At 36.7% G+C, this 21,607-nt stretch overlaps 1 protein-coding gene across 2 annotated transcripts; it reads right to left on the reverse strand.

Annotated features, from left to right (window-relative positions):
• Positions 1-49: 49 nt before the first annotated feature.
• Positions 50-19,876, reverse strand: LOC126377338 (glucose dehydrogenase [FAD, quinone]-like). Of its 2 annotated transcripts, none has more exons than XM_050025040.1 (4): positions 19,178-19,876; positions 6,193-6,350; positions 2,002-2,116; positions 50-1,518 (listed from the first exon to the last, which is right to left on the reverse strand). In XM_050025040.1, the coding sequence occupies exons 1-4, from the start codon at positions 19,787-19,789 to the stop codon at positions 184-186; spliced, it is 2,220 nt and encodes a 739-aa protein (XP_049880997.1). In that variant the 5' UTR covers positions 19,790-19,876; the 3' UTR covers positions 50-183. The 2 variants fall into 2 exon arrangements, with proteins under 2 accessions (XP_049880997.1, XP_049880999.1); XM_050025042.1 differs by lacking the exons at positions 50-1,518; positions 2,002-2,116 and adding exons at positions 3,540-4,856; positions 4,933-5,047.
• Positions 19,877-21,607: the final 1,731 nt, after the last annotated feature.

A 21,607-nucleotide genomic window follows, 5' to 3' on the forward strand; every position in this document is an offset into this window, starting at 1 on the left:
AAACGAATGTATCGAGTAATTTCATAGATGTTTTGTTTACATTATTTTAACTCGTTACAAAACAATAACAATTATTTTCTTGACATCATTTTCATAATTTAATCCTTTATGCTGGCTTTTGTAGTTGCATTTAGGCATTTTATTTTTACTACTATAATATTTTTCTACGTCCAAAGGAAATTTTCATTGATGAAAAGTCAACCATTCTTCTTTAATCATATCTGAACCTTTTTCACCTATCATGATTGTAGGAGCATTTGTATTACCCCTAACTATTAGCGGCATTATCGAGGAATCTATAACTCTCAACTTCTTAATACCATAGACTCTTAATCTGGGGTCTACTACTGCTTCATGATCCCATTTGGGACCCATCTTGCAAGTTCCCACTGGGTGATATATCGTAGACGTATAATGGGTTAACAGACATGCAAAATATTCGTAAGTACCCCAAGGGTACTCAACACAACCCTGAACTGGCACCCTAACGTAACTAGCGCCAGATCTTCTGAAAGCTTCAGTTTCTTCCAAACTAACAGCAAAACGTATCCCCTCTATTAAAGTATCCATGTCTTTCTTCACAGTGAAGAACCTTGGATAAATCAACGGTGGACCAAATACTGGATCAGTGCTGTTCAGTAATATAAAACCTCTGCTTTTTGGAGTCAAGAGCAAAGGTCTGGCTGCTATACCGTCGTAGAAAGATAGAGGGAACATGTTTGCTGCCATGTAAGTAGTAGGATCCGAGTAAAACTCCTGCACGTTACGACCATCAAAATGAAACTGTATATCGGGAACGTCACGGTTTTTAAAACCAGTCTTAATAAACGCGATCGCATTCAAAGTCGCCGTTGTAGCTAAAGGACTATGCTTTTTTGGATGCTGAGAATAGTACTCATAAACTTCATCCATCAGTTCCTGTCCGTCTACCAAAGTAGATGTTTTGTTTGACAATCCCATAATCAATGCATCTGTAGTAACGTGATCTTGAAGATTATAGCCCACTCTCAAATCTGCATGTACTGGGATATTCAGATCTAACAAATGTTCTTTAGGTCCTATACCAGATAACATCAGTATTTTTGGAGAGTTTATCGATCCACTGCTAAGAATAACTTCTTTCCTGGCGTAAACTGAGTAAAAAGCACCGTTCCTTACATAATTTACGCCAATAGCAGTTTTTGTATGAGGATCGATTAGAACTTTAGTTACAAAGGTATCAGGCATAATATGTAAATTTGGTCTTTTGCCTCGAATAGGTCGTATATAAGCAACGTTAGCTGACCATCTGCGACCATCTTTGGATGTTGATTGGCCGATATCAGTTCCAATTTGGTGATGACCATTAAAATCGGTTACGGGTAGACCTCTTTCTTTGAACGATTGAACAAGCATCATAGTATTGACGTCGACGTATGAGAATCTCTCCACGTTGAGGGGTCCACCGACGGCGTGATGATACTTGTCGTGAGCTTCTACATCGCGGTTGTTCTCCGCCTTCTTAAAGTACGGTAACACCTGAAAATTGAACAAAATAAATGTCTAATGGAACAATGAACATTTAAATCCTTTTCTCACTAGTGGAAATGTTTCTTCACATCTGAGTAACAAACGTGAAAACCAAATCTCTTGGTAACTGCAGATGTAATATAATGACGCTATTCGGTATCCTCCAGTAATATGAATCAATATTCTTCTTCTTCTCTCGTGCGATTATGAGATCAATGATTGACCTTATCAACTTTGGTACCAGGGTTACCATGGAGGCGCCTGAGAGAAATATTTGAGTTTACTAAGTGACACAAGTCACATAACATCTAAACATAAAGATAATTAATTATATAGAAACAAGTTTAGGTACCACCTCGGTACCACGAACCATTTAGATGACAGCTAAGCAAAAATTTACCAACGTTTCTGAAAATTGCGAAGATTATAGTAATATGCTAGGCCATGAAACTGTTTAACACAAAGCACATGTCTTGTTATGTATGCACTTACGTCATGATAGCTCCATCCATGGTTACCAAGGTCAGCCCATTCGTCGTAATCCCTCTTGTTACCCCTTATGTACACGAGGAAGTTGACAGCACTCGATCCTCCCATAGTCCTGCCTCTGTAAATAATAACATTATCTTTATTGATAAAATGATTGTAAAATATCTTCTTTTATGATCTGTTCAGAAATGATTTTATATTAACTCCTCAGTCGTTTCAAAAATGTAACTGTTTTACAGTAGACGACTAAAGAAGACAGTGAAATAGCCTGAGTGGAATCATTTGTGAACAGTCACCAATTTTGTTTAGTTCTAATATTACGTGAAAACAACAACTAAAGTAATGGTTGAGAAGCTGCAGTAGTTTTAGGCGGATGAGAGATTCGACAAAAAAAAAATTGACGACTCAAAGTGTAACATTGTTTCATAAAAATTGTTTTAATTCTAAAATTTAATTTGAATGGATAGGCAGAATAAATAAATAACATTAATGATGTCCTCTTTTTGGGCCCAGAGACTAACATACAAAAATAGTAACTCACATGATCTCAATACAATCAACACAATTAATGACTGTGAGAAATAAGTGTAAAATGGGTTAGGTGAGACTATACATGTACTATGTAATACTTGTGCAAAAACGATTTGAATCGAAACACTATTTGATATATCTATCAGCCAGTGACATTGTAATTTTAATTACAGATTTTTTGATTAAAAATATCATCACCCTATTGAAAATTGCAAAATGTTAATGATAAGTAGTGAAGGTCAAAATGAACAATAAGGTACTTTCAAATAAAGTGCTATTAGTTATCGTGTTAAATATTACTTGTGTGCATAATTATGTTTGTGACTGTTAGATTAAAAAAATAATTATCTACTGCAATAGTTTTAAGTATGTATTTAATGTTAATAACGTGATTTCATGGTGTTGTCCAAAAAGTTTGTGTGACTTACCAATTTTGATGTCTGTGGTGTTGCGTATGAGACCTTCATTTGTATTAGTGTTTCTTGATTAATTTGTTTTAGTGAGTAATCTTACAGGGAATCCGAGTGTAATACGGAGAACGAATATGTATAAAGTTCAAATGAAAATTGATAAAGTAAAGGTAGTCAAATTTTATTGACGGGCGACGATGTCAAGGCCAGAACCCTGTCAGATAGAACACATTGTGATAACTATTTATTGTAACGTTGATGCCGAGTGTTATTAGATACGAGACTGCAAAGAATGTGAAAAACGAAAGAAGTTAAGCACGAGAGAAAAGAAGTTGAGGAACCTTTGTGAGTGTTCATTCTGAATAGGAAAGAAAACACGTTGATACCATTTAAAATGTAATAAACCTAAATACACGTAAATATAACAAAATATTTCTATCACAAGATTGTGTTTATTTTGCACAGTTATTGTCCGTACCCACTTCAGTTAAGATAGGTAACTGCACTAATTATTTCTATACATTTGTCCATTCAACTAAGACTCACTACATGGCAAGCAAGGAACTTAAATTTTTCAACTTTATTATATTTATTAGGATCTCAAAGATAATCCTCTTTGATCATATCAGCAGCTTTCTCCCCAATCATAATGACAGGAGCCATAGTATTACCACGAACTATTTTTGGCATAATCGAGGCATCTGCTACTCTTAAGTTCTTCACTCCATACACCTGTAGTCTTGGGTCTACCACCGCATCTTCGTCCCATATAGGTCCCATTTTACACGTTCCTACTGGATGGTATATCGTCGTTGTATATCTAGTAAACAAACAAGCGAAGTATTCAGACGTTCCCCATCTATAATTTGAGCACGCTTCAACGGATCTTCTTATAAACTCTACACCGTTTCTTTTAAATGCCTTGGAATTTTCTAATTTTGTAGCAAAATGTGCTGCTGCCACTAAAGTATCTAAGTCTTTTCTGACGGTGAAAAATCTTGGATATATCAATGGCTGACCGAACACTGGATGAGTACTGTTCAATGTCAAGAAACCTCTGCTTCTTGGTTTTAGGAGAATAGGTCTAACATTAATACTGTTGTAAAAAGAAAACGGCAATGTATTTGTAGCTATATAAGTTGTTGGATCAGAATAAAACTCTTGAAGATTTCGTCCATCAAAATGGAATTGTATATCTGGTGCAGTTTCGTCTTCTGCAAATGGTGTTCTTATGAATGCACTTATATGTGTAACACCAGTGGCAGATAGCGGACCGTTTACTACTGGTCTTTTGCGATAATTTCTTACTCTTTCAATTATATTCTTCAAACTTATAAGAGTCGAAGTTTTGTTTGTAAGACCCACTAAAAATGCATCAGTAGTGGAGTGATCTTGCAAATTGTACCCTACTTTCAAATCTTTGACGACTGGTATATTTAAAGCTTCTAAATAGCATTTCGGCCCTATACCAGACAGCATGAGTAGCTTCGGAGAGTTCAAACCACCAGCACTTATTATTACCTCCTTTCTTGCAAATGATCTGAACCATTTGCCGTTTCGTGTGTACCTTACTCCATAAGCTTTGTCATCACAAAAGAGAATTTTCGTTACTTGAGAATTTGTACGGATTATAAGGTTACGTCTTTTGTTTCTAATGGGTCTTATAAAAGCAGTGTTAGTAGACATTCTTTGTCCATCTCTTGATGTTGTTTGAGTTATCATGGTACCTAATTGATCTTTTCCATTCAAATCCATTCGAGGTAACCCTGCTTCTTGAAAAGCACTTAAAAGCATTTCGATATTTTTGTCCGCATACGGGAATCTTTCGACTGTTAAAGGCCCATCTATACCGTGATATAATGTATTTTTGGATTCCTTATCACGATTATTTTCGGACTTTCTGAAGTACGGTAGTACCTGAAAATTGTAAATAATCATTTTAATAATTTTATTAATATTTCATGTCACATATCGTAAACAAATTCTAGTATACTTCTTCATAACTCCATCCTTCGTTTCCCATCTCTGCCCACTCGTCGTAATCTTTTCTGTTTCCCCTCATATACACTAAATAGTTGATGGCACTTCCTCCTCCCATAACTCGACCACTGTAATCAGTTCATAGAAAAATACAAAAACATTTAAAATTTTAAATAAATGTTCCTTTTTAAGCAAAAAATACATATAATTCTGTTAGTAAAAATTAATAGTTTAAGAAAAGAACATGCAGAGGAAGGGCGGAAAGAAGACAAAACATTAGAAGTAGTAGAAGATGTCGTAAACTGTCACCTTAGAAAGAGATACAAAAAGTAAAATTAACAGACAAGATGATAAAAATATTGTCTATTCAATAAAAAGGCAGGCATGCAAGTGAATTAATTTCACTTTTATCAGAAATAAGGAAGTAAGAATATGCCTGTAAGCTTTAAAATTGAAACATTTAAAACAAAATCCCGTCTACCTTTTCCAGTGGTTGTAAAATGACTCACGTAACAGGGATCAAACTAAACGTAAGCTTCGGATGAATCCTTGATCCCTGAATAAATTGAATTTGAAAATAAACCACGCAACATTAAAATCGATCGGTATTTCAACGGATTATGCATTTCTACGTAATATGATATTATGTCCCTAGATATTACCATAGAATAAATTATAATGCTACGTATATAACGGTAACTCCCCGCCCCTCAAAAATATTGCATCGGGGCCTCACCCCCTCTGGGTTTTACTTTAGTTGGACGTAAGCCACTAAAGAGTAAGGGAAAGAACGCGCAGACAGTATTTCACTCGCATTTACGCGTAAGGCGGCATGGCGTATTTAAAAAAAAAACTTATTTCATAGATTTTTTTTTTCGGTTGCAATCATGAATTTAATGGACGTGTAGAGAAATCTGCTACTATACAAACAGCTTCCGTGCTCTAGTAGTTCGAGCGTTGGGCTCATGATCTGGAGTTCCGGGTTCGATTCATAATCATATTGTCGAAATCACTTTGTAAGTCTATTTGGTGAAGGCATTGCAGGCTGAATCACCTGATTGTCCGTAAAAGTAAGTTGATTCCGTGCTTCGGAAGGCACCGTAGTCCCGGGCTATTTGCCAAAACACCCGCATACCCCCTCCGGTAGATGGAAGAGAGGCTGTTATGTATGTATATATAGGCTGTTTATGTTATGTTATGTATAAATTGTAGATAGTAACGTTCGCGCTTGAATAACCCTGGGTTGGTCACGGTGGTTTTGGTTTCAACTTACCTAATCCAGGGACAAGTTCCTCCCCTATGAGCTCTGCAAGTCAGCTCTTCAGGCTGGGTGTTGTAGTTCCAGTCGATATTGGATCTCGCCAGGGTCGGGGCGAAGGCTGGCACGCTCGTCACATCGGGCTCCTCTGGTCCCGCCTCCAGAAGAAGGATCTGTTGAAGAATAGGGGATTTGCTTAGAGAAGATTTGATGGATCAGTGAATTCTTTCGTAAATGATTAATCATTTTACTTCTATATTGATTTTATAAAAGGTATATAAAACATAAGCAGTCTATATACGTCCCACTTAATCAACCGGAGGGGATTATGGAGCATACTCCGTTGGTTGGTAGAGATGTTTTTTTACGAGACCAACGGCTTAACCTACCCGCCGAAGTACGGAATCATCTTACTTTTTCAGACAATAAAGTGATTCAAGCCTGCAAATTTCTTACCAAACAAAGAACAGTTTCAAAAAAGTGATTTCGACAATGTCCCCATCGGGTATCGAACCCGGACCTCCAGATTGAGAGCCTAACGCTTTAACCACTAGACTACAGAGGCTGTTAAAAAACACACAGCCTAATTATGTTTAAGTGTTAGTTGAATAGACTGAAGTGGGGATTAGACATTATGAGAAGAGAGAAGTAACAACATTACATAACATAACTTCACAACTATATCTCGATTGGGGTAGTTAGAAGTACATGCATCGCAAGATGTACTAAGTACGCCTCACCGCGCTTTATTAATGGTCGAGGCAATTGTGTTAGTGAAAACTGCACTTAAGATAAATCTTCTCCTATCGTGTGGATTATGATGTGGATTACCAACCCCATCAAACTTGGTGTCGGGGTTACTATTGAGCCGCCAAAGGCCCCTGACATGGCTCATGTAACGACTACTAACTTACACCAGTAAGTAGTAACCGGGACCAACGGCTTAACGTGCCTTCCGAAGCACGGGTCATCTTACTTTCGGACAATCTGGTGATCAGCCTGTAATGTCCTAACCAAACTAGTAACCACAAAGTATTTTTTTGTGATATGTTCCCACCGGGAATCGAACCCGGGACCTCCGGATCGTGAGCCCAACGCTCAAACCACTGGACCACAGAGGCCGTTAAATTAATACTCATTACTCATTGGTGCAGTCCGGTACCGGGGTTCAAACCGGAGCTCCCCGTTTGAGAAGCAAGCCGGTGTACCACAGGACCACAATGACTTATTAAATCCACAATCGCTTCGAAACTAGCACAGAACCGTTATAGCGAAATATAAATGAAAATGTGATGAAGTTCCGTCCGGCGCGAGCGCTCGGCAGCAATTAATTACATTGTGATAGTTTAGTTTAGACTCGATCAAACTTTGTGCTGCGCAAGATTACACTGTTTTTTTATTCAAGCTGAACCTAACTACCTTCGAACTAATCTGCAGCTTTTTCATTTATTATCATTCTCTTTGGATGACCTTTAATTTTCGGCCCCGGGGGGAGCAGAGTCATCTTCTCTGCCCTCCACTGGGGCAATTCCTGTTCGGTGCATCCGTACCGCAGGAGTGGGCGCCACATACTTTAGTAGGCTGGAGTGAGATGGTGGCTGAGGTCGGATAGAGACCTCTTGCCCAGGGAGACGGATAAAGACCTCGACGGTTGCATAAGCGGAGATGGGAACCATCGGTACGGTAATGCAGGACGGAAGGGGCAAATCACAGGGACTGTGACCTGGAACCTGACAGAGGGCAGCAGTAACTGTCAGTACTATTCACAGGCACAGGACAGAAGTCCTAGTACGGCTTTGAAATAGACTACTCTGGGCGCCTTCCCACTCGCGTCAGACAGAGTACTGCCCTAATTTTCATGTCAATGATGATGACGCCAAGGACACCCTTTCAAGGTCACGAGCGTAAATTTATACATGTATCGACAACCACGGACAATAATGTATCGACAATAACGGGGTCGAGTACTAGGTTGAAGATAAATTATGAAATTCTGATTACTAAATAAAGACAGATCTAACATTTACAAAACATAACATAACAACTAACGAAAAACATTTTCATTTTTTTATTTTACTTATTTATGAATTTTAATAATGAAAAACGTAATAACGATTCCGTCATTTTATCACGTTTTTCTATTATGTCACAGTATACTTTTTTATACAAATTTGTGTTTTGATGTTTACTAAAAAGTAACTGATTTAACTGGTTGGAACCTAGTATATTTCCCGCTGGTGGTTCATGGTGTCCTAGCGAGGTAGGACTATTACTATAATCTATTACGTTACAATCCAGGTACATAGTAAATACCTCTAAGTCGAACCACGCTCAAGTTGCTAATTGCGCCACCGCAGTTTGATAGTTGTGTTGGACTTGTCTTGATTGTATTGAAATTTATTCCGATACTGACACAACTGGGAACCTATAGACATTCTCCTTTATAATCGTGACTACCTATAGATTACGCAATAACTATTTTAGTTATCTGTACTATAGAGTCACATAATAAACAATAGAAGATACTGACAAAGGACGAGCTGTCTTCTTCTTCTCTCGTGTGGGTTGTGAAGTGGATTACCAACCTCATCAACCCTAGTGGGTTACTATTGAGCCGCCAAGGGCCCCTGACATGACTCATGTAACGACTACTTACATCAGTAATTAGTAACCGGGACCAACGGCTTAACGTGCCTTCCGAAGCACGGATCATCTTACTTTCGGACAATCAGGTAATTAACCTGAGATTGAGGACAAGCTGTATTTTTTTTATTAAATATGGAATCAAAACCTTCAGCGTCGAAGATGTGAGATAAGATATTTATTGCATTCTTAGTGTTAATACAGAGGTCTTAAAATAGAGGCAAGTACATAAAGGAACCCTGTAAGTGTTTACCTTATAAAAATAATAACTATTAATGAAAAACAATACGTACTCTTATTAATTAGTACCTAACAGATTCGTTAAAAAACTTTTGCAGCATATGCAAGTATTTTTTAAAGCTATCTTGAATAGGTATATTTTTCTGTTTCAGTTATGAATTTAGGTAATTTATTGTATATTCTAACGGACATAGAGTGAGGGCAGGAGTCAACAAATTTTAAACAAGGGAGTGGCCAGTGCTTTGCGAACTCTTAAATTATTTCGATGAATATATCGGAGGAACATGTTAATGTTATTCCCAACGAAAATACACATTTCGATTATGTAGAGTGACGTTCAATTTTTTTTTGTTTTTATTCTTCTTTTTAGTAGTATATTTTTTACTGTAAGTGACTGGCTTGGCTGGTGGCTTTAAAATATACTATTTTGAGTGCCATCCCACTCGCGTCAGACAGAGTACTGCGGGGCGGAAGGCAAGAAGGAACCCACTGCCCCATTTTTCCCTAAAGAAGTAGCATGAAGAATCCTATACCGCCAAGAGCGTGGCTTTCAAATATAATAATGAGTCATTAGACCATACAATTCAAGTAGGTACTGCAAATTCTACAAATTTAATCTGTATAAGGTTGTCAGATGAAAGGTATCGATAATGAAATTATTCGCACGCTAGTATTACGATTACGAAGTGCTAATGTGAAAACCTCATGCAATGCAGATTGCATAGTTAGTGTACAATGCAACGGTTGCAGGCAAATATTGAACTTGAGACATTTCGCATATAGTCTAAGAGTATAAAACGTACATGAACTTCGATATTTAATTCTATCTGAGAGGTTAAAAGTCCAAACAAAAAGGCAAGGAAGCCATTCATCTAAAAATGCAATTGGACATTCGCCTTTATAAAAGAAAGTGCGCCATGTTAATAAATGTCAAATATTGCTTTTTAAGATGAATTGCTTCAATGTGGCCTCTTTAGACCCGGGATTGCTCTATGATAACCTGTTTGACTGTTAGTAAGCCTAAATAAATATATATAATATACTTAACATAAGCATACGTTATCATATACCTTACTTACATATTAATCAATATCTGTGCTTCACACTGTTAACTATTTTCCTCTATTTTTTTTTATATTTCGTATTATTTTCTTTATGCTGTTGAGGTCGATCATGTTGTACGACACATTATTGGTTTTACAATCTGGTATAATACTTTATACACTATTAGATGTTATCCTCTATTATGATTGTCAAATGTTGTGCTCGTCTTTTAAATAAATAAATAATAATAAATTCATTTATTCCAGATTAACATATCCATATCTAATAAATTAAATTAATACAATTACAATTATCATTCAAAATAATCAATTTAAAAAAAAAATGAATAAATAAAATAAAATAAAGTAAATTAAATAATAAATTCATTTATTCCAGATGAACATATCCATATCTAATAAATTAAATTAATACAATTACAATTATCATTCAAAATTATCAACTTAAAAAATAAATGAATAAATAAAATAAAATAAAGTAAATTAAATAAACAAGCTTACGACTATATTATTTTTGAACTGTGATAATTAGAGATTTAGCTCACGAAGAACTAAGTACCCATGCGTCATCGAGCTTTCTGTTAGACCAACGTGTTTGGTAGTATCCTATCCATCTATAATGGTCGTGCTATCTGTGTTAATGAAAATTGCTCTTAATGTACATTAATTACTCGTCAATACAAGTCCGGGGATTGAACCGGCGCTCCCGAAAAAATTGGTTGGTCTCAGGTTAATTTCTAAAATAGACATTTCATATAAAGTCTGTAGACCAAAAATGACTGCAACATAGCAATGTGTAAGACGCTAGACGAACCGTGAAATGCCCTATCAGATCGTTACAGCAACGCGGTAATTATTGTTTATCCATTCCCATACATATGTATGTATGCGCCGTGTATATATTGTGTGGGTCGATCAACCACGACTGATCCTAGCTCATACATACCTTGTAACTACACACATGATTCATTCTTATCCTAGTTAATATGCATTAACTACACACATGTAGTTATATATTTATGTATGTGTGTGTCTGTTTGTTTGTCCGTCTTTCACGGCAAAACGGAGCGACGAAGTGACGTAATTTTTTAAGCGGAGATACTTAGTTGAAGTGATGAAGAGTGACATAGGATATTTTTTTTTGTCTCTGTCTAACCCCTCCAGTTCCCTAATATGGGGGGCGGAATTTTGTATGGAGCATTCAGTAATTTTCAAGGTAGAAAGCTAAAAATTTTTATACCGTATATTTGTGATTAACAAAAAAATCGTGCATTATTATTTTTTTGGGATTCTGCCCCTAACCCCTTTAAGGTAGGAAGCTATGAATTGGTACATTAGAAAAGGGGAACCATGTTACCCCGAATTTAACACGAGCGAAGCCTTAAGCAAAAGCTAGTTTTCTTCCGTCGGTTGTGAGGTGGATTACCAACCATCAACCCTGTTGTCAGGGTTAGGGGCAAAAGCTAGTAACATTATACATAGGAACATTACTCAGGCCTTGTTGAACCTGTCACCCTTGATATGAGCCCCATGATCCGCTCATGTGTATGAGATTTTCAAATTCAAATTCAAATTCTTTATTTTCAGACTATTGTCCATAGATGTTAGTAACATAGTACTTAATCCTAATGTTAGTAGACTAATATTTATTTATGAAATCAATTTTTCAAGATTTACATACATTGTGATTTTATAAATAGTAGGTACTTCCCGACATTTTCAAGAGATGGCGTTACTAGCCATATGCAAATGTAAAATAATAATAAAAGAATTTTACCTGAACATTTTATTTTAATTCATTAATATTTTAATTAAATAATGTCGTTAAAAATGTTCTTTCGTTTTTGCAATGTTTATTATACGCCATGGTATTTTTTCTGACGTTTCAAATGAGGGTAGACAAATATGGAAACATTGAAAAGTAAGATTAGTGCTTGGTTAAGGTTAAAAAGAGATAATATAAAAAAAAAACACAAGAGCAGTGACATTCTTATTTAAATAAGTGTTTTCGGTACGAGAAACGTGGTAAGTGATCAAACAGTGATTTTTGGAAGTGGTTTATTTTCTTCTGTCGTGTGGAATGTGAGGTGTTGGATGTGTTGGTAGATTACCAACCTCATCAACCTTGGTGTCAAGGCTATTAGTGAGCCGCCTAAGGCCCCCTACATGGTTCATGTAATGACTACATACTTACATCAGTAAGAAGTAACCGGGACCAACGGCTTAACGTGCTTTCAGAAGAAAGGATGTTCTTACGGACAATCGGGTGATCAACCTCTAATATCTTAACCAAACTGGGGACCACAAAGTGTTTTTTGTGATATGTGGCCACCGGGAGTGGTAATGATCTAGCGTTTATTTACAGTCGTTTTATTATCTAAAAAAACAACTCATAATAAATGTTTTCTTAATCTAAAATCTGCTTTTAAAGCAGTATTTCATTTCGCAAACCAAGGCATCACATACGTCCCACTGCTGGGCAGGCCGCCCCTCAATCAACCAGAGGGGATCTTGCCCCATGTATAAAATTATAATTACTTTTTATTCTTTTTTATCCTAATCTATAAAGAAAGAAAGATTCGTCTACTAACAAAACCATTTGCTTCATTTCGTAACTTTTAAGTATTTCCACCAAGCAAAAACTCTAAAAGCTTGACCCGACTTAAGTCCTAATGAGGTCTGACAAATTGGTCCGTTTAACTCCAAAAGATAGTATCAGACACCATAAATATCAGGCAAAGTGGTTACTGAAGAAAACAGTGAACAGTCAGCTAGAGAAAACAGTGTTGCCAGAGTACAGTCAGACTGCAATTGTAAAACTTTTTCGCTTTGCGACTGGGAGTCATTGTTTTAGTTTTATAGCGGCAAAGATTTAGAGATACTGGAAGGGATTCGTAATTTTTGGTTATTATCCAGTTCTTCCTCCTCCGGTTGATTGAGGGGAGGCTTGTGCCTAGCAGTGGGACGTATATGAGCCATTTGTAATGTTGTTATGGAGGTATGTTACAAAAATATATAACAATTTATGTTATCTAATTCTTCAGATGCCGTGATATCCCAGTTGGAGGAACGCTTGACTCTCGATGTGCGGTCGCAGTTTCGAATCCAGCACAGGTAAGGCCATGATTTTTTGAAATTCACGTTTGGATCATAAACGATTAACAGGTGCGCCGAAGGAAAACATCGTGAGGAAACCCACATTCCTGAGAAATTCATTTCGGGGGAATGTGGCATAACATGTACTGGGATGGTGTTACCCTTCATGTTCGAAGGCCAGACGCATATGTATACATAACATAAACAGCCTATATACGTCCCACTGCTGGGCACAGGCCTCCCTTCAATCAACCGGAGGGGGTATGGAGCATACTCCACCACGCTGCACCACTGCGGCATATGCATATGCTGCATATGTATATTAGTAATAATTATGTCTAAAATAAAATTTATTATTACTCAATGATTGTTAACCTGATTATTTTTTATGAGCTTCGATTTTACGTGCAGGAATGTGTTTAATAAGTTAAATAAGTTATAATTTTTTTCTACTCCTCTACTTTAATCTGGCATTTAAATAACCAAAAAGTCTAATATAAGTACATACATAATTAAACTCTTTGAAAAAGTGTACGCTCTATGGCCTATAAAAGCATTGTTTACAAAGTGTAACTGTACTATAATGTCGCCAAAAAAGCATTGTTGTTGTTTTTTTTTTTGACCTGGAAACTGGCACCTTTACTTTGTTTGGTGCCATAGATATACTATAAAAAAAAAGTATACATTTGCCGCCATTTTCCCGCGCGTTGGAAAATAATTTTTATAAATAAAATTTTTCTTTGTATAATTTTTGTTTCATTTAAAATTACGTCGTCGTAGAAAAAGTATTGTATGCAACGTTGTATAACTAGGTCAAAAAATGCTCGTGGCGTCTCTTATTGCGATGTTCGCCAAGGCTCACATCGCAACTCACGCCACTCGCATTTTTTGACCCTTCTTATACAACTGTTGCATAAAATACTATTACGACTGACCCAATTAATACTTAGGTTTTTATGAGCGCTTTATTAACAAATACTTCTATATATACACATAGCATCATGCCTGTATCTCTGAAGGGGTAGGCAGGGTTGTTTAATATATACACCCACTTCTCGCCAGCTATGTTTAAGTCCCATCTAATAGGGCTAACCTTTTGTTATCAACCAGGAGGAAATCCTGGAAACCACGTAGGAAATGATCTATGATCAAAAAAAAACATATTTAGAAAAATAAATGTGTAAAAAGTGTATGGAAAATAAATTGAGGTGATTTTAGCCTCGCGCCTCTTGACGCTTTGTCCCGTAACGTGTTAAGTAAAGATGCAATGTAATGTGTGATGTATGTAAGTTTGTTAATGTGGCGTCCAATATGGAAGTAAGTAAAATGTTTATTTTTCATAAAAAACATATTTTTCATAAATCTTTCTTTCTGTCTTTCAATGTAAAGATTCCTTCCAGAAACTCTTACTCCGAGCCACATCCAACTTTTTGTAAGGACATACTAATTTAAAGGCGATCCGGATAAGCGATATCTCTGAGGAATAATAGTTTCCTCTGTTATTTGCTATTTCGTTATGAAACTTGGCCGAGTCTCTAGCGTTTTTTGGCGCTGTTGAAGGTATCTTATTATCTTTAAGCTGTTACTTTACTGTTGAGTTAAGTTTTGTCATACAATAGGGAATAATACTACGTATAGAACGGCAACTCTCCCCACCAGCGGCTGAGCAAGATTTATCTCACCCCCTCGGTCTTACGAGTACTTTAGTCTTCAATTGTATGGCGTCAGACGTCACACACACAGATACGCGTGTACGATAACGTCAATGTGAAGTGTTTATGTAAAACGAGGTGATTTGTAAGAAGTGTCCGGGGTGAGGTTTCGGCCTCAGTCTGTTGGAATGGATATCACTTGTTCTGTTAGTGGAATAATTAAGACAACATAAGTTTAAAAAAAAAACTAAAAGAACACGTTTTCTCTTGGACTATAAATTACTTTTTAATTAGTATGGACATTAAGTATCAGAAGCAAATGGAATTCTATAGTCTCTGCTTACCCCGGTGGGAAATAGGCGTGAGTTTATGTATGTATGTATGTATGTATTAAGTATCAGACCAATATGCATCGTTTATATTTGGTATTGGCTATAAATGTCCCTTGTTATTACACGCAGGCGCAACACATCTTCCACCCATTATTATTCTAATAAAAATAAAGAGAAGTAATATAATTATGTATATATCTGATCCAAATCATTTCCCTAGAATTATCCTATTTCTCACAGGATCCGCTTACCTAACTTGAAGATATGACAGGTCCGGTTTTTTATAGAAGCGACTGCATGTCTGATCTTCCAACCCGCGAAGAGAAAACCAAGCCTAATACAGGTTATGTCACATACCTCCGAATATGCTCTTTTATATTCTATTTCTCGGGAATATGGGTTTCCTCACGATGTTTTCCTTCACCGCTGAGCATGTGATAATCATTTATGATCCAAACATGATTTCGAAACAAATTCGACAATCATTGGTTTAGGCCTGTGCTGGATTCGAACCTGCGACCTCAAAGTGAGAGGAATGCGTTCTACCACGGGTCATATCTGATACAATACAAATACACTTTATTGCACCAAAATAAAAAGAAATAATTACAAAAAGACTCTTAACTAAGTAAATTGCAAATGGCGGACTTATCATTTAAAGCGAAATATCCAAATATCAAGCGAAAATAATTATTATATTTGCCTCTATCATTAGCATTACATTATGTTTTTGAATAATTGTATACCCGATCAATCAGAAAATAGGTAAAAAAAACTATACAGCGCCATCTATAATTCTTTGGGGAACGTAGTCTAGAAAGTCCCTCAATACGTTTTAAACGTGTCAGAATAAATTACTCGAAAGTAAAATGGCGTAATCATTCGATAATGAGTTATTTGAAGGGTAAAAAGGGTGGTAATGAACTTAGCCTTGAAAGAAAAAAAGTGCAATGTCGTAAATAGCGAACAAAAAAAAAAAACAAGGCCATGCTATTGACCGATACGGTCTGTTACTGAGCCACAGAAAATAAAATGATTCGGTCGTTATACTGTTGGACTGGCTTCTTTTTTTGTCTGCTTCAGATGACAATCACTACTTGGCCGGATATAGCGGAAAGGCTTAAACTACACTAGACAGCGAAATATAACTGATTAAGTTTCCACACGCACACGCTTCCCTTCAATCAACTTTTTTTTGTATGGACTTATTGTAAGTTTGTCTCAGATGGAAATAACTACTTGACCAGACAAATGGGAAGCGTTGAGGGTTCTGACTTAAGTCTCTTTTGTAACTATATTCAGGGCAGAGTGAACAGGCACCATCTTAGGCCTCGTCATTGCCATCAGGCAAGTCTGGAGCCAAGAGCAAACCCATCAAAGGTAAAAAAAAATATTTTGGAGCAGTAAAATATACTTATTCGTATTTATATCTTTGGATTGCGTTGATTTAGAAGTTTGATTTGTATACAGTTTGAAGGGACTGCAGACATAAATATTAGATTGTTGTAAGTTTACGTGGTTATTATCATAATTAAAACACATAATAACGGGTTTTTACCGCGTTTAAAGCAGTTATCCCGTGATCATGGCACTTGCAACAGTGTCGAAATATCGGGAGTCTCATATCCCTGCTTTAAACGCGGTAAGAACCCGTTATTATGTGTTTTAATTATAAGCATTCGATGTTAATTTCAACTTGATATCTCCACGCGTTCCCGAGAAAAACAATCTTGACAGAGTGACGGACAGACAGACGAACGGACAATGAAGTGATCCTATTAGCGTTGGGTTTTTCCTTTTGTGGTACGGAATCCGAAAAAGTATCAACAGTGGCTGCAAGTTGCTTTTGATTACTTGTGGCTTTGTCCAACCCAACCCATAAAGGATTACGGGCGTGAGTTTATGTAAGTATGTAATCTGCGATAGGCCTTATTTATGAATCACAAGCATTGTGGTCCTATTTTACCTCACAAGGTCACTTTAGATCAAATAAGGTTTCAATTGAGAAATTCGTTCCACTCTATTTGTATCTATATAAAAATGTTGCTGTGTAATCTTTTCCAATCAATACATACAGACAGACATACAAACCTCGGACCCGCAATCGCTATTGGGGTGGGCAGAGCCACAAACAATCTAATACAACTTCCACACTTGACTCGATGTCCTAAGATAGGTACGATGAACCCTATGCTTGCTTATCGTGTGGGTTGTGAGATGGATTACCAACCTCATCAACCCTGGTGTCAGGGTTATGATTGAGCCGCCTAAGGCCCCTGACATGGCTCATGTAACGATTAATCACTTATATCAGTAAATAGTAAACGGGACCCAATGGCTTTAACGTGCCTTCCGAAGCACGCATCATCTTTCGGACAATCAGGTGATCAGCCTGTAATGTCCTAACCAAACTAGGGATCACAAAGTGATTTTTGTGATATGTCCCCACCGGGATTCGCACCCGGGACCTCCGGATCGTGAGTCCCACGCACACGCCCACGCACACGCCCACGCACTTATCTATTTTTTTTCTTTTTGTAGTCTTTTTGTAATTATTTCTTTTCTCGTGCAATAAAGTGTATTTGTATTGTATTGTATTGTAAATTGTGTGTTTAAGTTTAATCACATTTAATTAGTAAATTAGCACTTAGAATGTTATTAAACTGCACGGCATTTTAACATAAAAACCCGACTCTTAAACACAACGTTGTGTTAATAAAAAGGAAACTGTGCTATTAAAAGATTTTCCCATGAAACACTCTCATGAGATAGGAAAACTATTGTTAGTAGTTTCAATAATGCTTAGTACATTGATGAAATAGGGAAATACTTACGTTACTAGGAAATAATTATTCTTGGTTAAGTAAGTATTACGAGTTCTTACGGGGGATACTTTATGTTTATTTTACGTCCTAATTATGGTTCGTGCAAATTAAGCCGCTGTAAAATTAATTTGTAGGTATTTAAGTTTGCTTGTTTTGTGCAAAACTTCTCCCGTGACCAATACTTAAATCAATACTAATAGGTCTATTGTCTAGCAGAGCACTTTGTTTCTATGAACCAACTTCAAAAAGTTCTTAATTCGTCTATATACAGACGTACTTGTATAATATTTTTTTAATGTTTATATTTTTTGGAAAGAAATAACTAAGTTGGTGAAGCCGTGGTAGCTCAGTTGGTAGAACGCTTGCGTCTCACTTTGAGGTCGCAGGTTCGAAACCAGCACAGGAGTAAACCAATACATGTCGAATTTATTTCATAAGTGTTTATCATGTTGTCAGCGGTGAAGGAAAACATCGTGAGGAAACCTACATTCCCGAGAAATGCATTTTCGGAGGTGTGTGACCTAACCTGTATTGGGCTGGTTTTCCGTTTGCGGGTTGGAAGGTCAGACAGGCAGACGCTTCTGTAAAAAACCGGACCTGTCAAATCTTCAGTTTAGGTAAGCGGACCCTGTGAAAAACGGAATAATGCTAGGAAGATGATGTTCTTTGGAAAGAAATACCTACATACTTACATACATAAACTGATGCTAAGAGATCAACAAAACGAAAAAAAAAAAACTAAAAAAGAATATAATTACCAACCATTATGTTCTTTTTTTATTAAGTAATTAAGTAAATAGTTTCATTTACAAGGTCCTTAGTTTCTGTAATTGTGAAAAAGATTTTGTTATGAAGGCTAAATTGTTTCTGGGGACATTTCGGCAAATTGCAAATTCGGTGTACGTGTTACTTTAGTTATAATTTATTTAATAATTTACCATACCCAGGATGACACAGAAACAACAATTCAATTTATCTACAATTGAATAAATATTTTTCTTTATTATTTTCTGTTTAGTTAGGAAATAATAAAAAGAAAGCGGGTAATAAAAATATTATGTTAAACAGCTGTCAATAATAGATACGCTTGTAATAATTAAATCGATTTCTAGACGAGAATATCTAAACCAGAAAAAAAAAACTTCACTCACCTTCCATTTTTTAACTTCCGACAGACGATTAGCCAAAACACATCCAGCGGAACCAGCGCCGACTATTATGAAGTCATATTCCTCAGCTGCTTGTCTCTTTGACCTTTTCTTTCTACTATTCTCTTCCTTTTTCTCCATTGGAGTAGCAGCTGTAACCTTCTTAGAGTCAGCCGCGTCAGTATCATAAAATCCTTTATTCACAAAATTGAAATCGAAAATCGGTCCGGATGTATCAGCTTTCGCAAACGGATTCTTGTACTGAAATTCGAATTTGGATTGCAAGTCTGGTTTCCCGTAAAAATGAGTTTCGACTTTTCCAAATGCTTGATTAGTCAATGGGCCTAAACTAGGGACTGGTTGTGCTGTGGGTCCGAGAGGTACACGCGGTCCAAAAATGCTGGTTTCCACTGGATTCACACTCGAAGTCACACCAAATCCATTGATTCCGTTCGTGAATTCGCCATAGTAACCCTGTCTGGCATCAGGTGATCCTCCAAATAACTGGGTCACTAAAGCTAGGAACATAAATCCTGTTTGCGAACATTGTGTTAGGGGCGCGTTCTGTTCAGCGCATATCGGCGCTATGTCCGGCGGAGTCCAGATAGCCGCCATATTCACAACACAGTTTGGAACTAAGCTCGCAAGGGTCACTTCACTCGCGACATTTGAGGTGAGGTGAGGTTTTGGTGTGGTCTCGTCGAGAACTCGTGAGGGAATGCGATTGTGCTACTGAAAGTGAGTGGGGTGTTGCAGTGTCCTTAACCATTCCGTTAATAAATTACGACGACGTTGCGTAATATAAGCAGCGTTCGCGAGTACGATCGCGTGGAATTGTATAATTATTGCAAATCGATCGCCTTGCTGGTGGTAAAATGGTACCTATTAAAATAATGATAATATGTGGAGAAATCTGTTAATTTTGATAAGATAAAAAAAGAGATAATTAATATTAGGCAAAATGAAATACCGTAGGTACCATACCGTTTAGATCATCTTACGATGGATGTAGTACTCTGACTAGCCCAATATATATATATATAGTGTATAGTATATATATATATATATATATATATATATATATATATATATATAAGCTCACGACTATATAAATATATATATGTCGTGAGCTTATGTTATGTTGAAATACCGAATGAGAGCACTGAAGCGCTCCCTATTTGTCCGTTCAAGAAATTTAAGCCATTTGTATAAATCAAACTTGCCAGCGTGCGTGTATGAAACGATTGATGAATGTGGAAGAGGTGTCAGGCTCGATACAAATGGAATTCCATAATCTCTGCTTAACCCGGTGGGAAATAGGCGAAAGTTTATGTATGTATTCGGTCTTACGACTTTAAGGTTATAAAATCATTTAAATGTACCCATATTTTATGGTATTTCTACCCTTCGATCTTGGATTGGTGCTTAATAGAAAGACTCAATTATTATTTTACTGACACTAAGAATTAAAGGAAAAGACTATTCTCACGTCCACCAATACAATTTTGTTGGTTTTTCCGACGTAACTAGTAGGTACTTGGGAGTGTTGTGGTGTGAAAGAACTTGACGAGAATTGAGAACATCCATGGTTGGATGGTTCGAATATGTAGAGAGAATGAATGAAAGTAGACTTTCGGACAATATTTATGACGCGGATGTAAAAAGTAGAGCTGTTGGAAGAAGAAGTATGCGTGCCTTAAATCCAGGTTTTAATCAAGAGTGTTCTAGTCCCAACACTAAAAAACCCAATTCTAAAATCATAGAAGGAAACAGTGAAGGAAAGAGAGGAAGGGGTAGACCTAGGACAACATTTTATGAAACAAATAAAAGAGAAGGTGCAGGTCGTGTCGTATCAGGAGGTGAAGGATTTGGCGGGAAGAAGAGAGGAATGGCGGATTCCATCGACAAGAGCGCAGCTCTTAAATTACTGTGTTTGCGTTTGCAAAATTTATGTATGTGTACGTGTGTGTATGTATTGTGTTGTGTGTGTAAGCTCTTAAATAAAGAGACTCTAACCCCGAGAGCGGACGAGAGATGTGAGTGGAAGATGCGAAAGTGGAGTATTAGAAACGTAGTACTTACTACGTTAACTTCCACTTGGAAGTTCTGATATTAGGCAGCTAAATTACTCAATTGTATAAAAATATTTTATGTTTATTTTTTTTAAAGAACGTCTAGGGCCCTGTGCCGAGATTTTTCTTGCAGCTTCGTTTCCCCGGCTATACAGGTTGTCAGAAGCTGCAGTAGTTTTAGGCGGATGAGACGTTCGTTATGTAAAAAAGTGTAACTATGTTACCTACTGATTGAAGATATTTTTGAATTTGTATTTGTTCGTGGTCCCATACACACATTCTACACAGACATATACAAATATATTCAATGATTAACAACTATGATTACTCAGTATACTTATACGGAACGTGCGACCAGTAA

This window comes from Pectinophora gossypiella, chromosome 23 (genome assembly GCF_024362695.1).
Source record: "Pectinophora gossypiella chromosome 23, ilPecGoss1.1, whole genome shotgun sequence".
NCBI classification, from domain to species: Eukaryota; Metazoa; Arthropoda; class Insecta; order Lepidoptera; family Gelechiidae; genus Pectinophora; species Pectinophora gossypiella.

Coding starts and splice junctions, on each gene's coding strand:
- LOC126377338 (XM_050025040.1), bottom strand. CDS start 19,789: ATGGCGGCTATCTGGACTCCGCCGGACATAGCGCCGATATGCGCTGAA. Junction 6,351..19,177: donor CGGAAGTTAAAAAATGGAAG/GTGAGTGAAGTT, acceptor ATTCTTCAACAG/ATCCTTCTTCTGGAGGCGGG. Junction 2,117..6,192: donor GGAACTTGTCCCTGGATTAG/GTAAGTTGAAAC, acceptor TATTATTTACAG/AGGCAGGACTATGGGAGGAT.